The following is a 20,403-nucleotide window of genomic DNA, read 5'->3' as shown; positions in this document are numbered from 1 at the left end:
GGGGAGGAACTCTCAGTCTTGGTGGAAATGCCTGGATTCCTAGGAGCCTGGCTTTGGGGCTTAGTGAACTACTGGCTAGGGACTATTTGGGATAAAGTCCTTCATGGAAACATTGATACACATGTAAAAGGGCCTGATCACCCCCAGCCAGAATCCCCAGCAGTCCCCCAACCACTGTCAAACAGCCTGGGATTCACAAAGAGAAAACTGCCTTCTTTACCCACCAAGAGGGCTTCTTTGAAACTGGGCTCACAACCACCTTACCCACTCCCCTGCAGATCTGTCATCCCCCATAGGCACAGATTCTCCCCAGAGAAAGCCTGTCTTCCACTGCCTGCCTCTTCCCCTGCCTCAGCCCCAGTCCAGCACCCAAAGCAGAATTCACAGTGCAGAGAGCCACAAACACATCCAGCCATCAGGCCCTCGGTAATCCCTCCCTTGCCTGGAGCATTTGGCTGGGAGCTCTAGATAGTGCACATTTGTCATTTGGCTAAAATTCAGTGATTTAGAATGGCACAAAAGCAGAGTGTTGGATTAGGTTTCAAAATGAAAATCTGACAGTGTTTTGGCAGATGTCCTGCACATGGCAGGGAGACCTGTAGGGGCACACACAGGCTCAAAGTGGTAAAACAGGAACTCCAGTGGTTTTCCTTCCAATTCTTACCATCAGCTGCTGAGGCTTAGAGATGGGAGGCTAGGAGCCAAAAGAGAAGCAGGCAGGGAAGCCCAGGGCAGCTGGGGCCCTTGGCCAGACCAAGTCCCAAGCACTAGTGGGGGAATTCAAGTACTGCTCTCCTTGCAGATGATGATCTGTCTTGGTTGAGAGGAGCATCCAGGGCCTTAGATCTCAGAGGAAGGAAGGGAGCCAGCAATGTCTGGGGGGAGAAAGAGTAGCGAAGAGAAATGGGAGGTGGATGGTACAGGCAAGGCTGAGGGATGGGTCTGGAATGGTTCTGACCATGTCTCCTCCATCACCTGGCTCAGCATGGCTCAGAAATTCTTGCTGCATCGTCACTCTGGGCTGAAGCCCAGAGAATTGCCAGGCTCCTAATTACAGGCATTTCTCACTGGTGTCATAGTGGCTGTAGCAGGCTCAGCATCAGTGCTGCATTGTGTCATGCAAGGAGTGCTTGCTGCTCTGAGCAATTGCTCCTTTTCTTCTCCACTTTCCCTTCTATCTGCCTCTGCTCACATGCAGTTTCTTTTTGCCATCTCTTCCTCATTCTAATCCTTGCCAGCTGCTCTTTCTGACCCTCCCTATTGAGGGCCCTTGGGTTCATGCACACACACACCAACAGAGTAGTCAAGCCCTGGATAACTCCAATCTCTCTGTCCCCCTCCCCCCACATACATTTCTTTTCTGTCCAGAAACTGAATGGGGCTGGTGGGGAAGGAGTTGGGGAGGGAGTACAGCTTGGTGCTCACCAGCTCCAACACTGTTGATTTTCCTCAGTAAGAGTTACCCGAGCCCTTTGACTTCAAAAAGAGGCCAAGACTTTGGTTAGACAGCTCTTCCCTTTTGTCTCATGCCTTATCCCATACCCGAAGCAGGTTTCTCAGGAGTCCAGGTAAATCCCAGTGCATACATCTGCAGTTCCAAATCTTTGTCCTGAGGAAGGCTGAGAGACAAATTCACCTCCATTCATTCTCTTAAAACATTTATTGAATGTTTAAAATATGATAGGTGCTGAGGATAGAGAGGTGAATGAGGAGGACACCAGCCCTGATTTTATGAAGTTGCAGTTCTTTTGAAGAAAGAGACAGTAAACAACTAATCACATAAATAATCAAAATAGCAGCAGTAATTAATTACTGTTGTGTTAACTGTGAAGAACAAGAATGACTTGGCACTACAGAAGGTTTGGTTTACAAGGAATAGCAGAATCAGAGGGATGGGGCTTGGGAGAGGCTGAGAAGAGCCCAGCCTCTCTTACCTCCTTTCCAGGCTCCTGCACAGTGATGGATGAGGGGCAGGCCGGCAGTTTATTTCCCCTGGAAGCCACGTTGCAGGGTTCCAAGACTCTTACTATTTAATAAAGAACGCTGCATGTGTCCTGAGGAGATGGATGAGCAAATATTTCTGATTGAAGAACAATGTGCTCTCCCTTATATGAATGGATACGAGGGAAGTGAGAAAAATAGATGGGACACAGGTCTGAACTACTGGGAGGGTAGAAAGGGTCAACTATACAGTTGTCCTCTCTGAGGGGCACAGAACCCTACCCTGTGGGTAGCTGCTGCCCCCTGATGGGCATAGGGAAATGGTTTGTTTTTGTTCTTTAAGAAAAACTTGGATCCAAATTATTTCAAATAGTATTAGTAGAGAATGTTGCAGAGATATTGGAACAACCTTCTCCTCTGTACATATTGAGGCCAAGACTAGGAAGGCCTCACCACAGCTGGGGCCCTGAAGCTTGCATTTTAGTCCTTGGTGATGGAATTGTGGTTTTAAGGTGAAGGGTGCAGAAGGGAAAGAGAAAGAACAGGTAGGAATGTGGAATCTCAAAACAACTTTGTGCAAGCAATCCAGTTCATTTCCCTCATCTATTTGGCTCTCTTTATCCTAGGTAGGATTAACCTAGTAACCTTAACAATCTGTTTTGTATTTCAGTGCTCCCTCTCCTGAGTTATGTGTCTAAAAAGAACTGTGTTGTGTGTGTGTGTGTGTGTGTGTGTTTTTAAGTACATAATACTTACTTGGAGCTAGGGATTCATAAATCTGATATTCAGAATTTCCCTTTCCCCCCCAAAACTACCAACCAGTCATCCATCCATCCTTAAATGTATTGAGAGTAGATAGGGCTTGAAGAGAAAAGGAAACTTACTTTTCACTCTACCTTTTATCCTTTCTGCATTTTCTACCTATTATGCTAAATCATTAAAAGCAATGATTTAGAAAGTGCTTTGGTATTTTTTGCAGCTAAGTGTTCTGCAGATGCCATGGTCTTGCATACAGGTCAGTTCCTGAGCTTAGTGTATGGCAAATACTCTTTGTGTTTCAGGACCCAGGAGCATCCAGATCTTCTCCTGCTCAGATCTCTCAAACTTAGATCTGTCTGATAAGCTGACCTGGGGGAAAATCCCCTGTCTCTGATTGGAACTGGGTTCTAAATCTGTACGCATAAGTCGGGTGCTTTGTTTGCTTTGGGTGTGTTCTGATATGATCTTGCACTGTACATGCTGTGATATATTTGTAAGATTTTTTGAGTAATGTCTGTCTCTCTCACTAGACTATCTTCTATAGGAGGGCAGGGACCTTGTTTTTTTTTTTTTTTTTTTAACTCCCTGATTTTATCCCTAATGCCTGGCACATAGTAGGAGCTCAGTATTTATTGAAAGCATAATTGTGTACTGTGTTAGTTAGCTTTTTGTCACTGTGACAAAGTACTTGAGAAAAACAACTTAGAGGAGAAAATTTATTTTTGGCTCATAGTTTCAAGTTTCAGAGAGTCAGTCTGTGGTCGTTAGGCTTAATTGTTTGGGGATGAGGTACATCAGAACATCATGGCAGAGGAAAAGAAGATAAAGGAAGAGGAGAGGAGAGGAGGGGAGGTGGGGACAAGACATAGTCCCCCAAGGACTATATCCACTACCTCCAACTAGGTTCCACCTCCTTCAGTTTCCACCACTCCCCAAAAGTCCATTCAAATTATGAATACATCAATGCATTAATCCACTGATGATGTCAGAGCCCACATTATTCAATTACTGCCCAAAAATCCGACCTCGGAACATTGCTTCATTGGCAACCAAGCCTTCATGCCTTCAACACATGAGCATTTGGGGCACATTCCAGGTCCAAACCATAAACCATCTGTATGTATGCATACTTTAGTAGCTACACTTTGTCAGTGAAGCCGAGATGACATTAGTCTTATATTCTCTGAGAATTTGAGAATTGTCCGAATGGTGTACATCTGTGTGCGTTCTGCCTGCAGTTTAAGCGCGTAAACTGGAAATCTGTGGAGACCCTTCAGAAAATATTTTAAAACATTCGTTATATGATAGATCCTGGATAAGGCCTAGAGCAAACCGGCCTTTCTTGCCTATCTTGGATTTTCGGGAGGTGAGATTTTCAGAAAGAGTAAACTGTTGATATGTTTTCCAACAGTGGAGGGATCGGTGTTGAGACAGAGGGTGGAGCCTCGCTCAAAATCTCCACCCCCCGGGGCGTCACTATTTTTTCATTCCGGAACGTTTCTTCCCCGTCCCACTAGGCTTTCCGCTCCGGAGTCATTTGAGTGAAGAGCACTTCCGGGATCGCTCGGCAAGTCGGCGTGGTTGTCGTACTCCAGCCGGTCTTTACCACCGGAGTACGGTGGCCGTGTTCGCTCTTGGCCTCACGACCCTCGTTTTCCCGGTCTCATGGCCGGCCTGACCTTGTTTGTGAGTCGCCTTCCGCCTTCAGTCCGCAGCGAGCAGCTGGAAGAGCTGTTCAGTCAGGTGGGCCCGGTGAAGCAGTGCTTCGTGGTGACTGAGAAAGGTAGGGGGCGGGACGGTCTAGGAGAGGGCTGGGGTTTTCCTGGGGACGGGATCTCTTCCAGGACACCTTTTCAAATTTCGGGGAGCTAAATTATTCTTTATACGCCCCTGAGAGAATGCACCGGGAATTGAGTTTCTTTTTCAAACTGAATGGGCTTTAGACGGGCCTATAGGATCGGTTTATGAAAGTCAGAGCCTCGTTTTAGGTTTCTGTAGCGCTTTCAGTTTATATTATGCACATTTATGTTCGTGATCTTATTTGGTAATAATGAAAATAGCAAACTTTTTTTTCCCCTTTTGGTACTTTGAACCCTGGGATTACAGGCAAGCACCACCACACCCGGCGGCAGTCAGTGGACTTTTAAGCCTTGCCCATGCTTTATTAAAAACACTGTTACCAAAATATACGTTTAACTTCTTGTCAAGTCACCAGACTTGTCTCTATAGGTGGCTGCTTTTTTGCCTTTTAGCAGAACAACTGGGAAGAAATGGTATCTTATGGACTCCCTTTTCCCCTCCGTGGTATCTGAATATGTGAATGTGTGAATTATGTGCGCTAATAACGACCCCACTTTAACTTCTGTTAATAACAGAAATTATAGTTTTGATTGTCAACATGGCTCTAATTGTTGTTCAAGTCATGGCAACTGCCTGGTTCTTTTGTCATTCTAAGATTGATATAAGTGAATAAGAGAATGAGAGTGCTATATATTAATGTTTCTTAAACTGCAGGTTATTATTCATTAGTGGGTCTTGTGTAGGTTTGACTAGAATTTTTTAAAAAATGAAGTAGAATAAAAGGAGTGCATTCATGTATGGTAAAGGATGAATATTTGGGCTGGGATATAGCTCAGTTGGTAGAGTGCTTGCCTTGCATGCACAAGTCCCTGGGTTCAATCCCCAGCACCACACACACACACAAAAAAAGGATGAATATTTGCAAAACTTTTATTTTGGTTTTATATAAAGTTCCATGTGACAGTCTTTTTAGGGAAGAACATGCTATTGACTGGGAGTTCTGCTTTGAGTCTTCAGAATATAGGCTATATATAACCACCTTAAATCTTTTGTACTTTTGTCTAAATCATTAATGACTTCTTTTATTTAAAAATTTATACACTTTCTTGTCCAGGCAGCTGGAAAATATTGGACAGAGTGCTGTAACTCAGTGGAATGGGAGGGGCGAGGGGTGAGGTTAGGTTTTCCCCAATAGTAGTGTCATGTCTCTTAGCTTCTTTAAGATGGGGTAGTTTCAAAGGGTTCTTATGAGGATTCTGAATGTATTTGAGAATGCTTTGTGTAGACATAATTATTGGGCATTGAACTCCTCCACATTTGAGATGCTTTATTTTTGGTTGTTTTCATTAGGAAGGGTCTTGATTTTTCTTGTGCTTATTCTTTGAAAGGCGAGTAGGCAGGCTTTTGGTGTGAGGGAATTCCAAGAGAAAAGAAGTGATATCCTGGTCATGGTATGCTTTCCTGTTGTTAAGTGTCAACTTTAACCAGCTTATGTGGAGCTGCATCCTGTGTTACACTGCGCATGAATCTCTGGAGGAGATTCAATTGTAGTTGAAAGGGAAGCAGAAGACAAGTTCTGTTTCTTTTGCAGGTACTGGGTGGACCTTTTTAACACAGTAAATTACTTAAAATTGTATCATGCAAACTATGTTAAACCAAAATAAACATACCAAAAAAGGGCCAAGGTGGGTTACAGTTGATTTTCATAATTATCACCTGCCTGGTCCTAATATTCTTCTCTCTGGAATCCTGTGGAAGAACATGGGGCTGGTATGGAAGCATTAATTGAGCTACTAATGTCCTGTGTGACATTCACTTGCTTTCCTCTGTCTCAGATTATTCTTTGGGAAAAGGAACTTGCTGAACCTAATTTGCATTAAAGGTTTTATTTGGTACTAAATAGCTAAGGCATTTGTAATAATGGTAATAATATCTGGAGAGCAGTGTTTATTGTTTGAGGTTCTTTTGTCAGGGCCTTAGGCATTTGTTGTTCATCTATTCTAGGCATGCACTTTACTACTGAGCTTCATCCCTGGCCCTGTTGCTGACTTATTCTAAAGAGGGACTGCAATCTTATATTCTGATTTTCAAAGTTACTGTACTTACATTTCCTACCTTCCTTGGTGATCTTTCTTCCTATTTGATATTGAGTTCTTTGGGGACCTAATGTATATCATGGGTCCTCCAAATCTTTTTTTTTTTTTTTTTTAATATACTACTGGGGATTGAACCCAAGGGTCCTCTACACTGTGTTAGATCCCCAGCCATTTTTATTTTGTATTTTGAGACAAGGTCTTGCTAAGCCCTTTAAATTAATTAATTAATTTTTTGATGGTGCTGGGGATCGAACCCAGTGCTCTACCAACTGAGCTATATCCCCAGCCTCTTTATTTTGTATTTTGAGTCAATCCTTGAACTTGTAGTCATCCTGCCTCAGACTCCTGAGTAGCTGGGATTACAGGCATGTGCCACCATGCCCAGTAGATCTTTCATACTCTTAAGATTATCAGGAAAAGGGGAAAACAGGAAATAACGGCAAAATACCAACTTAGAAAAGAAGAAGAAACTTAACAATTTCTGAGAAAGTGGGAAAGGGGTCATAGATGCCAGCCTTGTATCTTTCTTTCCTGAGACATTTGGTAAACTGATCACAAGGTTTCTGCTAGTGTAAGCTTTTTTTTCTTTTCTTTTTTTTGGTATGTTAACTGCAATTTATTATTTTTAAAAATTTGTTCTAATTAGTTATACTGACAGTAGAATGCATTTTGACATATTGTACACAAATGGAGTAGCTTAAGCCTTTGAGGATTTACTTATTAGTGTCCTTGGCTTATGATTTTCTGTCCTATTCACCCTACTCACTTTTTTTCTTGTTCCAGGGAGTAAAGTATGTCGAGGCTTTGGCTATGTCACTTTTTCCATGCCAGAAGATGTTCAGAGGGCCCTCAAGGAGATTACTACATTTGAAGGTTGCAAGATCAATGTGACTGTTGCCAAGAAAAAACTGAGGAATAAGTCCAAGGAAAAGAAGAAAAATGGTGAATTTCTAGTAATTGAAGGGAGTTTCCCCCCAGGTTGGAGAGCAGCACTATGAAAATGAAAGAGGCATAGCAGCCTTGGGTAGTCTTTAGAACTTAGAGCTCCTTGAATTTGTTTTTGATATCCAGAATCACCTGGTGTATTTTGATATTCATTTGAGTCCTTTGCTTCCCCCTCAGCTTGGAAAATCTGGTGTTCCTGGTTAATATCATGCTTAACATTGTGGTAAATGCCATCTTATTAATAGCTTTTGCCCTGTGATGTCTAACTTAGAAGTGATTAGTTTTGGAGCTTAGAGTTATTCCATGCCTTTTATATTTTTAGAAAGTTCGGAGTCCCCAAAGAAGGAACTGAAGCCTAAGAAAGCCAAAGTGGCAGATAAGAAAGCCAGATTAATTATTCGGAACCTGAGTTTTAAGGTAAGTGATAAAGAACTTAACTTAGTGCAAATACCTTCTGAAAATGTGGAAAGTGGGTTGCTGTATGTGTTCTGGAGGCAGTTGGAGCCAAGGCATGCTCACTGGTAGAGCTCCTTACAGGATGGTATAATTTGGCTTAATTCCTCCTGGGAATGAACCTCAGCCTACTAACTTGAAAAAATAGGCCTGTATTAACAATAACTTTTAAGGACATTGAATGGTAAGATGCCCTCCTTTTTGGGAAATCTGCTATGAAGGAGAGTGGAAAAACTCTGACATCTGCCTTTTTGGCCCCTTGGATACAAAGTAAGATGTCATCAATTCAGAATTGTTTTGATAACCTAGTTTCAGAAGTAAAAAAGAAATAAAATAAAAATATTCATATTATTCTTAATGAATGATCTTTGTAGTTGATGCTTCATGTTTATTTGATGAGATAAATTTCTTATTTTTCTTTCTTCACTTTTGGCTATAGTGTTCAGAAGATGACTTGAAAACAATATTTGCTCAATTTGGAGCTGTTCTGGAAGTAAATATCCCAAGGAAGCCAGGTACTAATATCAATCTTCATCTGATGTCTTTTTCCATATTGCCTTGAACCAGAAATACAAGCTTCATGTCTTACTCTTTATCAGCCCTAGATGTATATCATGGGTCCTCTATACTTTTTTTTTTTTTTTTTTTTAATGGTATTGGGGATTGAACCCAGGGGTGCTCTATACTGAGTTAGATCCTCAGCCCTTTTTATTTTGTATTTTGAGATAAGATCTTACTAATTTGCTAAACCCTTTTTATTTTGTATTTTTTTCCTTTTTTTGGTGGGACTGGGAATTGAATATGATGATAGGCTATTTATGAAATGTCTGACACAGGACTTGTCAAGTAATGAAAACCCAAGTAATAGTGCTAGTCCCTTGATGGTTTTTAGATAGATTAGGATTAATTTTAGAAGATTAGTTACTTTTGCTTTTGACTTCTTGGCTCTTCTCAAGCATGAGTCAGGGTTAACTTAACAAGAGAATATAAACTATTGCCTTTGGGAAGGGACTACCTGGCTGGTTGTTGGGATTTGGGCCATTTTGTCAGCCCAGGTTGCTCTGATCTCCTTAGTGCTTTGTGGCTCCGCACTGCTGCCTCTAAATTTTTTGTACATTTTATATAGATGGAAAGATGCGTGGTTTTGCTTTTGTTCAGTTCAAAAACCTCCTAGAAGCAGGAAAAGCTCTCAAAGGAATGAACATGAAAGAGATAAAAGGTAAGTTTTCTATAACCATACCATGACCCAGATATTTCTGGTATTTGGGTGAATTAGCACAGTAACCCACTTTCAACATTTTTTTAAAAGGTGTTTGCACTGTGGAGAGTCACTACTAGCTGTTTTGGTAAAATATTTCTAGTGCTTGATCTTGAGATTAAACTTGACAGAATACATGCTAGGATTCCTGTCTTTATTTGGTGAGAGTATCCTCTTAAATTTTTAATGAAGAATGTCCTAATCACTGATAGATGCAGGTTGGTATCTAGATTCCTCCTCTTGGTTGTGACTACTATTCAGCATTCATGGGCTATTAAACTCACTGAGGCTACTCAGGTACTGTGCCTAAGGGATTTTCTAGCTTTTGAGTAGGGTGCCCATTAGTCCAGAATGCCTGTTTTGCTACTTGCTGATTTAACTGGAAACAACATTCTAATTCTTCCTTTTTTTTTCTCCTTCATCTTTACTAAGGTGTGGTGCCTGTGATAGGCAAAATTTGTAATTTTAAAATGTTTTAAGAATTAAAAAGAGCAGCTAAAGTTCAGTCATTTCTGAACTGGTGTTTCCTTGTCTCCACTGGTTCCATTACTGTCTTTCATGGGTTGAAAGTCATATACAGGAGTAGGGATATTAAGGAGGAGGAAAGCCTTGCTGATGCCACTTTCCTATTTGACAGGGCGGACAGTGGCAGTGGACTGGGCTGTGGCAAAAGATAAATATAAAGATACAAAGACTGTTTCTGCCCCAGGTAAGGCATTGGATAGGAGGGTTGGATATCCTGGGTGAGAGTGTGAAAAAAAGTCTTGTGTTTATGCTAAAAGTATGAAGGAAACTGCTTGTCAGAGTGAGAATATTGGGCTGGAGACATCAAAAGCACAAGAGTAGGCAAAAAACCAAAACAGAGCATTCAGGAAAAACTCTGAGTTCCTTAGGCTCAGAAATGAGCCCAGGGCTTTGTGTCACTTCCTTCATATCAGACCATCTGGTGATTTGATACCAAAATAAGATCTTTTTAGTTCTAAGTCCACTCATGGGGTATGGACATGGGTGAGGAAGGGCCCGAGTTTATTGTTCCCTGTACTTGCTCTCTTTTCCCAACTTTTCATGGGAATGATGAAACTTTCAGAATAGAGAAACTTGAAACTTGAATTTCATTTAGAGAATAGTTGGTTTTTGAGCCACCAGGGTCTCAGAATAGATCTCACTGAGATTGAAGTTTATGTTTGGTCCTCTGAGTGATCATTGTGCTGAGTATAGTATATGAGTGGTGGGCTATACGGAGAGGCTGAGCTGCTGTTCTCTAATTCTAGGGCAGGTTAACCTTCAGGCTTCTGAAGATGAGACAAACTCTAGAGAAATCTGGTTGATGAGTGTTTTGTTTTTCTTTTTCTTTTTTTCCTTCCTCATAGCTTCACTTCTTATATATAATTGTCTCTTGGTACCTATGGGGGATTGGTTCCAGGATCCCCCTCAGATACCAAAATTCTGGGATGTTCAAGTTTCTTATATAAAATGGTGTAGGTTTGCATGGATTTTACAGTATCCTCCCATGTATTATAAATAATTTCCAGACTACTTTTAATACTCAGTACAGTGTAGTGCTATGTAAATAGATGTTATACTGAATTGTTTTGAGAATGATTACAGAGAAAAAAAGTATAGTTTTGATCTATGTTTCGTTGAATCTCAGGATGTGGAACCAGTAGTTATGAATGGCCTACCATACAGTCAAGAAAAATCTATGATGGGACTGGGGATGTGGCTCAAGCAGTAGCGTGCTTGCCTGTCATGCGTGCGGCCTGGTTCGATCCTCAGCACTACATACAAACAAAGATGTTGTGTCCGCCGAGAACTAAAATAAATAAATAAATATTAAAAATTCTCTCTCTAGAAAAAAAAAAAAAAGAAAAATCTATGAAATTCTGAAAAACCAAAGAACTAGGAACTTGGAGTATTAGTTGCTCCAGTTAAAACAACCTTGTTTTGGCTATTAGAGAAATTCCTAACTTTGTTTACCTTCCTCCATAGATGAGGAGAAGAGTCATAAACCTAAATGTCAGGAATCAACTAAAACGAATAGCAAGGTAGAAGAGGAAGAAGAAGAAGATGATGATCATGATGATGATGACGACAATGACGATGATGACGACGATGATGATGACAATGACGATGATGATGATGATGATGATGATGATGAAGAAGAAGAGGAGGAGGAGGAGAATAAAGAATCAAAAATGACCAATCATGTGCAAATTCAGAAGAGGTAAGCAGTGAGCCTGTTCTGAGACAATAGAGGAAGATACAGGATTGTCCCTGAGAGGGAGAATTTTCCTGTCTTCCTAAAATTGACATGCGTAATGAAGTGGAATAGCCATGAAACAACTCAGATCCTTAGGTCTGAACTATGTCATTGCAGAGCAGTCAAGAGAGCAGCTTCCGAAGAAAGTAGTGAGGAAGACCACTCTGATGAGGACAGTGACCTGGAGGAAAGAGATAGCATTGATGTTCGAGAGGGATTGGCACAGAGTGATAGCAGTGCTGAAGAAAAAGAGGATGAAGGTTTGCTTGGATCTTCATAAATAATAAGTTATTGAGACATGTTACATAATTTCTGCCCCGGTCTCTTTAAATAGGACCCTAAGTTGTTCAACCAAATTTATGTTTAAATGCTGAAAAGGAAACCTTTATGTTCCTTTCTTTTTAAGGTTTTTTTTTGCTTGACATTTAATTTTTGTTTGTTTTCAAAATGAATTTAAAGTGGTGTTTGAGGATTAGGACTCTTTCCTGGGCAATTTAAAACCTAGTTTAATACAGAGATACTAAAGTCTTCATTGTCCAAATTGAATAAATAACTGGATAAATAGGATATATTGCATGTCAATACCAAAGTGGTGTCAAACAACCTTTTTTTGAGTTGAGATGGGATAAATGACTGAATAATGAACTCAGGCTGCCATGGCAAAGTACCATAGACTGGGAAGCTTAAACATGAGATTTATTTTCTCACAAGTTCCAGATCAAGGTGCTGAGTGATTTAGTCCCTGGAGAGGTTCTCTTCCTGGCTTGTAAAGAGCTGCCGTCTCACTGTGGCCTCATATAGCCTTTCCCTGTGTGCTTCAATGTGGGGAGAGAGAAAATGAGTTCTGATCTTTCTTCCACTTCTTATAAGGATACTAAACCTATTGAATGTCCTCACTTAGCTTTAATTAACTCCCCAAAGTCCCTATTTCCCAATACAATCACATTGGGTATTAGGGCTTCAGTGTATGAATTTTGGAGGGACACAGTTCAGTTCATGTTAAGGACCTCTGCAAGCATTTTGTAAAACTGTTACAAATCCCTATTGCTACCTTGATTGAGAGTTAACTCATTTATTGAGGAAGGCAAGTCATTATAGAAAAAGAAATGACCAAGAACTGGACCTTTGGCTTGTCTAGTTGGACATTTTTATTCAGCTCTGTGACTTCCATATTGGTTTGAGCATATGAGAAATCAGAGGAAACAAGATTTTCTATGAGGTTGGAATGGTAGCCACTTTAGAATTGAAGCTTTTATACTGAAAGGACCATGAGACTCTGCGTCCTACATCCCAGATTCAGCTGTCTCTGACCATTCTTTCACCTGAAAAACTTACAGGACTAATCTATGATAATGAGAGCAAGCCAGAAAATACAGTATAGAAGAGTGTAATGTGGAAAGTAAAGTTCTTCAACAGTCCTCCTAATAATTCCCCAAAGTAACAACTGTTGTTTCTTGTATAATTGTCTGGAAATTTCCTGTGTACACACAAGTATATATGTTTATTCTTCAAAATAAGTATTGAATATCCCTTATATCTAGATCCCCAGACTCTCAGGGCACACCCCCAGAGACAACCAGTGTTACGTTTCTAATGGATCTAGAGAACATTGTAACATAGTTATAAGCAAAAACACAGACATTCTCTCACACACACACACAAAATATAATATGTTTATGTGTATGTTTTCTCCTTAAAGATCCTACATGTTTGGGACTGGGGTTGTGGCTCACTGGCAGAGCACTTGCCTAGCATGTGTGAGGCACTGAGTTCTATCCTAAGCACCACATATAAATAAATAAATAATAAAGGTACATCAACATCTAAAAATTATTTAAAAAAAGAAAAAGATCCTCCATGTTTTATATTTCCAGAAAATGTACATTATCACAGCCTTATATAGGAATGTATTTTTCTCACATCTGCACTACGTTGGATTCCATGTCTTTTTGATTTTGCCAATCTGTGGGTGAAAGTAGTCTTTCATTTCTTGTGCAGTTTCTCTTCTCTTTTCTTGTGTTGGAGATTAAACCCAGGGCCTTGTACATGCTAAACACATGCTCTACCATTGAGCTACATCCCTGCCCCTTTGCTATATTTTTCCTTAATTTTGAGTTTGAGCATCTTTTCATATATTTAGCTGCATATCTTTTGTTCACCTTTAAATTTTTTTTATTAATTTATTCAAGATCTTTACATATTTAAGAAGTTAGCCCTTTGTTATATGGCTTGCACCTGTATAGTCTTTTAAAATTAAACCTTAATCACTACTCATTTTTCTTTTTACCTTAGATATACACGTCTCAAAGAAAAAGAAGAGAAAATTACCCTCTGATGTGAGTGAAGGCAAAACTGTTTTTATCAGGTATGCTTTCTACCTAGAGAACTGTTGTTTTCATTGCCTTGACAGATTTCCTTTCTTCCTTTTTTTTTCCCTCTCTCTTCTCCCACTTACCCAACTCTTCTCCCCACTTCTTCTTTTTACCTCTCTTTCTTCTTTCTCCTCCATCCCATCTTCCCCTCCCATCCTGCTCCCTCCTGTGCTTGCTTCCTTTGGGCATATTCATGTTACCAAGCCCAGAAAGTTACATGCTATTAGATCATTAGCACATCACATCTGATTCTGGGAATGTACCAAACAATGGGACATACAGGAGAATCAGAACTAAAAAGCAGAAAGTAAGGAGTGACAGGGGTCCAGATATTTTGTCCTCTTTAGATTTCATTCTTTGTAATTTGGGTGGCATTATTTGGAACAAATTAGCATCTCAACTGTTAGGAACATCTTGGTTCTGGCCTTTGTTTTAGAGGGAGTACTGGGGTGACACACTTGTCACAAATGATTTTTCTCTCCATACTACCTTACCTTTTAAAGCAGTGTCCAGAATAAGTAAGACATGTTGTTTCCAAAAAATGTGGTGGTGTGGGATGAGGGTAGAACTTGGTCTTATTGCACATTTGTTGTTGCTATTTCAGCCCTACCAACAGTAGATTGAAGTTTTTATAGTTCAGGATATCTTCAGTTCACCTCAAGCATGTCTTCTAGTCCTTTCCTTAGTTCTAGTGCACTAGGCTCATTTGGGTCTACTTTTAGAAGTATGTATTTTATTCTCCTGTATAGTCTTTTAATATTGTTTTTGTTATGTAGGTAACTTATATGTTCATTGTAGAATATTTGGCAAATACATGAGCAGGTAGAAAAAAAAATTAAACCTTAATCACTACTCGGAAATCATCCCTACAGATGCCACATAAATATTTTTACAAAGATGAGTTTGGCCAAAACAGGCTATTTCCCATTTCATGCTTAATAGTAATTTATGTTACAATTATATCTTTCCATAGTTTTTCCATTTTTTTTAAACTGCAAAATTTGGAACTTCCATGTAAATAATTTTGTATTACAGAAATGCGAAAAGTTACATTCAGGAGCCTGTGACCTCAATACCAAGGATTCCATTACTTTTCTGTATGTGTTTTAGTTAATAACTTAGGGAAATAAAGGGGTGAAATAGGATGTAAAGGGGTTGGATATACACGATGAAGCAAATTAGAAGAAATAATATAGATATATCCTCTAAATATCTTATTATAGAAAACTTCTATTTATCTGATTATCCCATAAACTAGAATTAGTTATGGGGTTATTTATTGAGTATAAGCAAAGTAAAATTGTTGTAATTACTAGGAGTTATTTTTCATAACCCTGGAAGGATGTACATAGCTGGAGAGATGCGGAATCTTTATAGTATATCAAAATTTAGGAGAACAGAATCTTCCAGCATTTGTAATTCCATCAGAAGAAATAAGTACAGGTTGAGTATTCCTCATCTAAAATGCACAGAACCAGAAGTGTTAAAAAAGATTTGAGTTTTTCAGATTTTAGAATGTTTGCATACATTTTACCAGTTTAGTGTCTGTCTCTAATCCAAAAGTCCAAAATCCAGAGTCCAGAAGTTTTTGAGCATCATGTCAGTGCTCAGAAAGTTAATTGGTATTTGGATTAGAGATGCTAAACATGTAATTATTTATTTTTTTGCACTTAGCTAGTAGACTTTATTATATTTCTGTTTCTGTTATTATGAAGGATTTTCTGACTTTTATAGAATTTTAATAGAAACCTAGATTTCATAGAAACACAGAAGAAAAAACTGTCTAATCTGGGGTGAGAGGGACAGAACTTTTTCTCATTAGACTGCTGTAGTAAGAGAAACTTTGGTTGTAGTAAGAGAAACTCATTTTGGCCATCCTGAGTGAAAAAGAGTTTGTGGGATAAACACAAGGGTGGCTTATAGAATCAAAGTTGTCAAAGAGTGGACCTCAAGAAGCTGATGAGAATCTGGGTAATTCTAGGACCCTGCTGCTGGTGTCTGTGGGTCTTTATTATAGCAACACTGCCTTTTTTTTTTTTTTTTTTGGAATAGGTATAACATGTTATGTAAAGTACATTACTAGTAAGTGAAAATTTTCACATGTATATATTTGTGCAACCACCACCTAGATCACTTTGTAGAAGATTTCTAGTACCTTGGAAGTCTTGGTTGGGATACTGCTATTCTGAATAGAATTCAAGTCTTTGTATATGTCTATTTAAGTTTCATACTCTGCTAGAGAATCTGATTGATATAAGAAAGTCCCTTGGGACCAAGGGGCAGAGTCATATTGCAGAAGCCTGATTATTGGAGTCCACCCCTTCTGTATTGGTGCTATTTCTGAACAAGGAAGAGTGGTTGTGAGCAGTTGTGTTCATATTTTTTCCCCCATGGACAAAAGCAATTCTCTGAGCCTCTCATTCACACAAGTGAGGAAACTGCCAGAGAGGCACTAGAGGCAAGGGCCCAGACCTTCTCCCCTTCTCTGCTCCTCTCTCCCCGCCCCCTCCTTCTCTCCCTCCCTCTTTCCCCCTATAAATGTCTAATTCATTTACTTTGTAGTGGAACACAGATCTCACTTTGTAATTGACCTTTCTTGTGACCTTCTGGTTGTCTTCGTAGAAACCTGTCCTTTGACTCAGAGGAAGAAGAACTTGGAGAGCTCCTCCAGCAATTTGGAGATCTTAAATATGTCCGCATTGTCTTGCATCCAGACACAGAACATTCTAAAGGTATTTGCCACCAGCTGGCCATTGCCATGGATGTTGACTGGTCACATGAAGGCATAATGTGTACCATTCTGAGGTGTCCACAGTCTGTTCTGCCTCTGGCTTCCTTAAGCCCAGGGATGTTCTGAAGTTATCTTCCATGATGTCAAACAGTAGCTTTAATGGTGCTGCCAGCCATAATTTTATATAAGCTTTTTAAGCCCTTGCTTATTTACTTTAGGGTAATGAATTCCATTTGTTGTTCTCCTTTGAATTTCAAAAATGATAAATCTCATGGGTATTTATCATTCCACGTTGCTTGAAAGTACAGCGCCCCCTTCTTTTGTTAGAAATGGAAGCTGACAGAGAAACTTTGTTGCATGGCAACAATCAGAAAGAAAACTATGTAGCAGGAGTGCTGCCTGAGATTTTTTTTCCCCTGAAATTATGTTGTGCTCCAAAGGTTAACCTCTTATTGTAGTATATCACTGTTAAATAAGGATTTTCAGCCCATTCTGATCTTTGTCTTCTTGGATTGCATTTGTTCTTCTAAAGCACTGGATTCCTTTGAGATCTAGCAAAAGATAGAAACCCTCCAGAAAAATGCTGCTTCTAAGTGTGTGGGCTCTTTAGAAATTATCCATAGATTAAGAATATGTAGTCTAAACCTTATTTTCCAAATTGATAAGACTATCATTTTTTAAATTTTTACTCAGAAAAAGAAATATAAATATGTCAGAACTAAACAGCTTTCTGGAGATTAGGAATATAATCCCAACCATGCACAGATGAGTTGGGTGATTCCTGCCCCTCACCCCCATCCAATCTGGGTGATTTTGGGCAAATCATTTAACTACTGTGGGCTTTATTTTTTTCTTTTAATCTGTAAAATGAATGGGTTCAACTATAATAACCACTTAGGTATCTTCTGCCTAATATTCAATTATTCTTCTTGGACCTTCTTCATTGCCAGTGTTTTTCTAAAAATGGGCAGCTAGAGTTACTTAGAATATTCCAAACATGGGTATGATATTGCTTTACTTTTATGATATTCAATATCTTTTACCCCTTCTTGAGTGCACTAGTATATTGGGTTGATATTTTCAGAATGTAGTTTACATTTGATTTACTATATGTCTTTTGGGCGTGCTGAGAGCCATAGCCAAGTAGGAATGACGCATGGCATTTTTGCCTGGCTGTTTGTGGTAGGTGAGCTCCCTGCTGGTTAAGCAGAACCACCATTTCTTGAAATTCTTTTTTCCAATTCGAGTTCTTCCCTGAGCTCTTTTATTCATTTCACCTTCTTTCAGTGCACAGGCTCGCTTGTACCACTGGACTCTTTAGTTTCAGTCGAAATTTCATCCAAGAACTTTTTAACTGCTATAATATATCCTTTTTCTTGAAACATTTTGAAAAATTCACACATGAATGTCTCTTTGAAACTTGAATTGCTTTTGGAAAGGCTCCCCCAGCTTCCCAAAGTTTGAATGGTTTTTGAGATGAGAGTTAATGTCCTAATTGTGCATCTGGATGATGAGGTCGCAGATGAAAAGTATGAGGTGATACTACGGCTACAGCAAAGAAACGAAGAAATACAAAGCTGCTCACTGCAGAGTACTGAACATGAGGGTCATTAGGAAATCTCTGAGTAGCCATTTGCCTTAGAGAATAAAAGATATCACACATTACAGTGGGGCAGCTCATACTTGATCTTACAATTGTACTAAATAACTTGTCCACATAGTAACGCAGATTTTCCTTATTGTTTTCTACATTATCTCCCTCTTTCAATTTAATAGGATCAATTTCACAGGATTTTGAGGATTCACATATCTCATCTAGAGTAGATTTTAAGGTTACTTTCAGGTAGTGCCCTCCCACTATTTTCATCATCTCATCCAGACATCGGGTAGCCAGAGAGTTTTCTCCAAAAATTGTGTTTGCATCTTGGGTATCCTTCAAGTTTAATTCCGCCACTGCTGTGACAAAAGGAACAAGTTTATCATGGTTCAGCAGCAATCGTACAAGAGGCAAAACTGCATCATTTTTATCTCGACATATTTCACCCAAAATGTAAGCAGCTGAGGCAGATGTTGGCTGAACATCTGGTGATTTTAGCAGCAAAGTTTTCAAAGGACCATAGTACTCTGAAGGAAGCACATAGGATGCATTGTGAACTATCTGTTGGTGCAGTGAATTGTGGTAGTGCTGGAGTATCTTTGCTGATGGTGTCACCTGTGGTACAATTTTTCCAAAGGAGCCGTCATTTGGCTTGTTGTCATTTGGCTTGGTGTCGTGGCGTTCTGGATCCTCCTCCCTTCTGCTAGTGATGGTCTAAAATTTGGGGGCCAACAGAGGTGAGGCAAAGAACCTCACCCCCCCCCCACTGGCACCAAGGCCAAATTTGGGGGCCAACAAAGGTGAGACAAAGAACCTCACCCCCCCACTGGCAAAGGTCAAATTTGGGGCCAACAGAGGTGAGGCAAAGAACCTCATCCCCCCACTGGTGCATAGGCCTATCCACAAGTATGGCTGTATGCTAGACCGGTAGTCAGTGATGGGTAAGATCCAATTGCAGTGGTACCAACCTAAGACAGGAGGCTGACGCCTTGAGGTCAGCTCATCCGATGATGGGTAAGGACCATATGTAGTATTGGACAGCCTAATAGACATGGTCCCTAAGCCACATGCTTGGTGTTTAATTAAACAGAGGGGGGAGATGCTGAGAGCCATAGCCGAGTGACCAGAATGGTATGGTTGAGAGGTGAGGCCAGCATGCCATTGAGATGATAATGGTTATGTTAAGCTGTGTATTCAATTGTATATTAGACCCCTGCTGTCCCCCTAGGCCTGCTACTTTGGAGTGGGGATTCCTGGGAGAGTTCCCATTGGTTGGGGAAGTGCCGGAGGAGGGATTTCTGGTTGGTGTGGTGTGTCCTGGGAGAAGGCCGTGTGCATGGTGTTCTCAGGAGTGCGGAGAATAAAGGAGTTCCTGTTTTGAAACTACAAGGCTTTGTGGCTGCTCTGTTATTTTGTGCCCAGCCAGACTGCGGCATGGGCTATTAAAGTTAACAGAATTAATGATCTTAAAAGCATAATTTTAATTTTTTTTCTTAATGTATTATCTTTTCCTAACTCATATTAAATTTTTCTGACATCTATTTTGCCTACTCAGGCAAACTTGTGCTCCTCCTGCAGTGTATCCCCTTCAGCATGCCATTTCATTGTCTAGAAGAGCTAAATATTATCTGTAAATATTATCTGAAATGTTAAGACTGAACCCAGTACTGACCCTGGAAATTTTAATGATAAAATCCTTATTAAGGGAGAAGTACTAGGCTGGGTCTATAGCTCAGTGGCATAGTGCTTGCCTACCATGTGTGAGGTACTGACTTCGATCCTTAGCACCACATAAAAATAAACGTAAAGTAAAGGCATTCTATCTATAACTATAAAAAAATTAAAAAAAAAAAAAAAGAGAAGTACTGTCAGGTGTAGTGACACACTTGTAATCCCAGTGGCTTGGGAAGCTGAGGATTGCACATTCAAAGCCAGCTTCAGCAACTTAGCAAGGCCCTGAGCAACTTAATGAGACTCTGTCTCAAAATTTTAAAAAAGGATGGGGGTGGCTGATGATGTGGCCAGTGGTTAAGTGAGAGAGAGAGAGAGAAAATACTCATTTTCTTTAAATTGGTTGGTTAGGTAATATGCCTGTTAGAAATCTTTCCCTCTGTATTTCTTTCTTTTATTATACTTGTTCTATAGTACCAATGGGGGATTAGTTCTAGGACCATGGCGTATACCAGAATCT

At 39.9% G+C, this 20,403-nt stretch overlaps 1 protein-coding gene and 1 pseudogene across 1 annotated transcript in view; one reads left to right on the top strand and one right to left on the bottom strand.

The window, feature by feature from the left end:
- Positions 1-4,251: 4,251 nt before the first annotated feature.
- Rbm28 (RNA binding motif protein 28) overlaps positions 4,252-20,403 on the top strand; it is a 30,430-nt gene continuing 14,278 nt past the window's right edge. The window contains exons 1-10 of the mRNA XM_046422450.1: positions 4,252-4,483; positions 7,380-7,538; positions 7,864-7,958; positions 8,434-8,509; positions 9,121-9,213; positions 9,890-9,961; positions 11,242-11,476; positions 11,630-11,772; positions 13,805-13,877; positions 16,507-16,616. Coding sequence (XP_046278406.1) covers positions 4,366-4,483; positions 7,380-7,538; positions 7,864-7,958; positions 8,434-8,509; positions 9,121-9,213; positions 9,890-9,961; positions 11,242-11,476; positions 11,630-11,772; positions 13,805-13,877; positions 16,507-16,616 — 1,174 coding nt within the window. The 5' untranslated portion in view covers positions 4,252-4,365. The remainder of the gene's footprint in view (positions 4,484-7,379; positions 7,539-7,863; positions 7,959-8,433; positions 8,510-9,120; positions 9,214-9,889; positions 9,962-11,241; positions 11,477-11,629; positions 11,773-13,804; positions 13,878-16,506; positions 16,617-20,403) is intronic.
- Positions 17,556-18,706, bottom strand: LOC124077838 (ras GTPase-activating protein 2-like; annotated as a pseudogene).

This window comes from Marmota monax, unplaced genomic scaffold, assembly GCF_021218885.2.
Source record: "Marmota monax isolate L192 unplaced genomic scaffold, Marmota_monax_Labrador192_F-V1.1 WCK01_AAM20220418_F8-fsc00027, whole genome shotgun sequence".
Lineage (NCBI taxonomy): Eukaryota > Metazoa > Chordata > Mammalia > Rodentia > Sciuridae > Marmota > Marmota monax.
The sequence above is the reverse complement of the archived record's forward strand: the minus strand, read 5'-3'. Positions and strand labels throughout refer to the sequence as shown.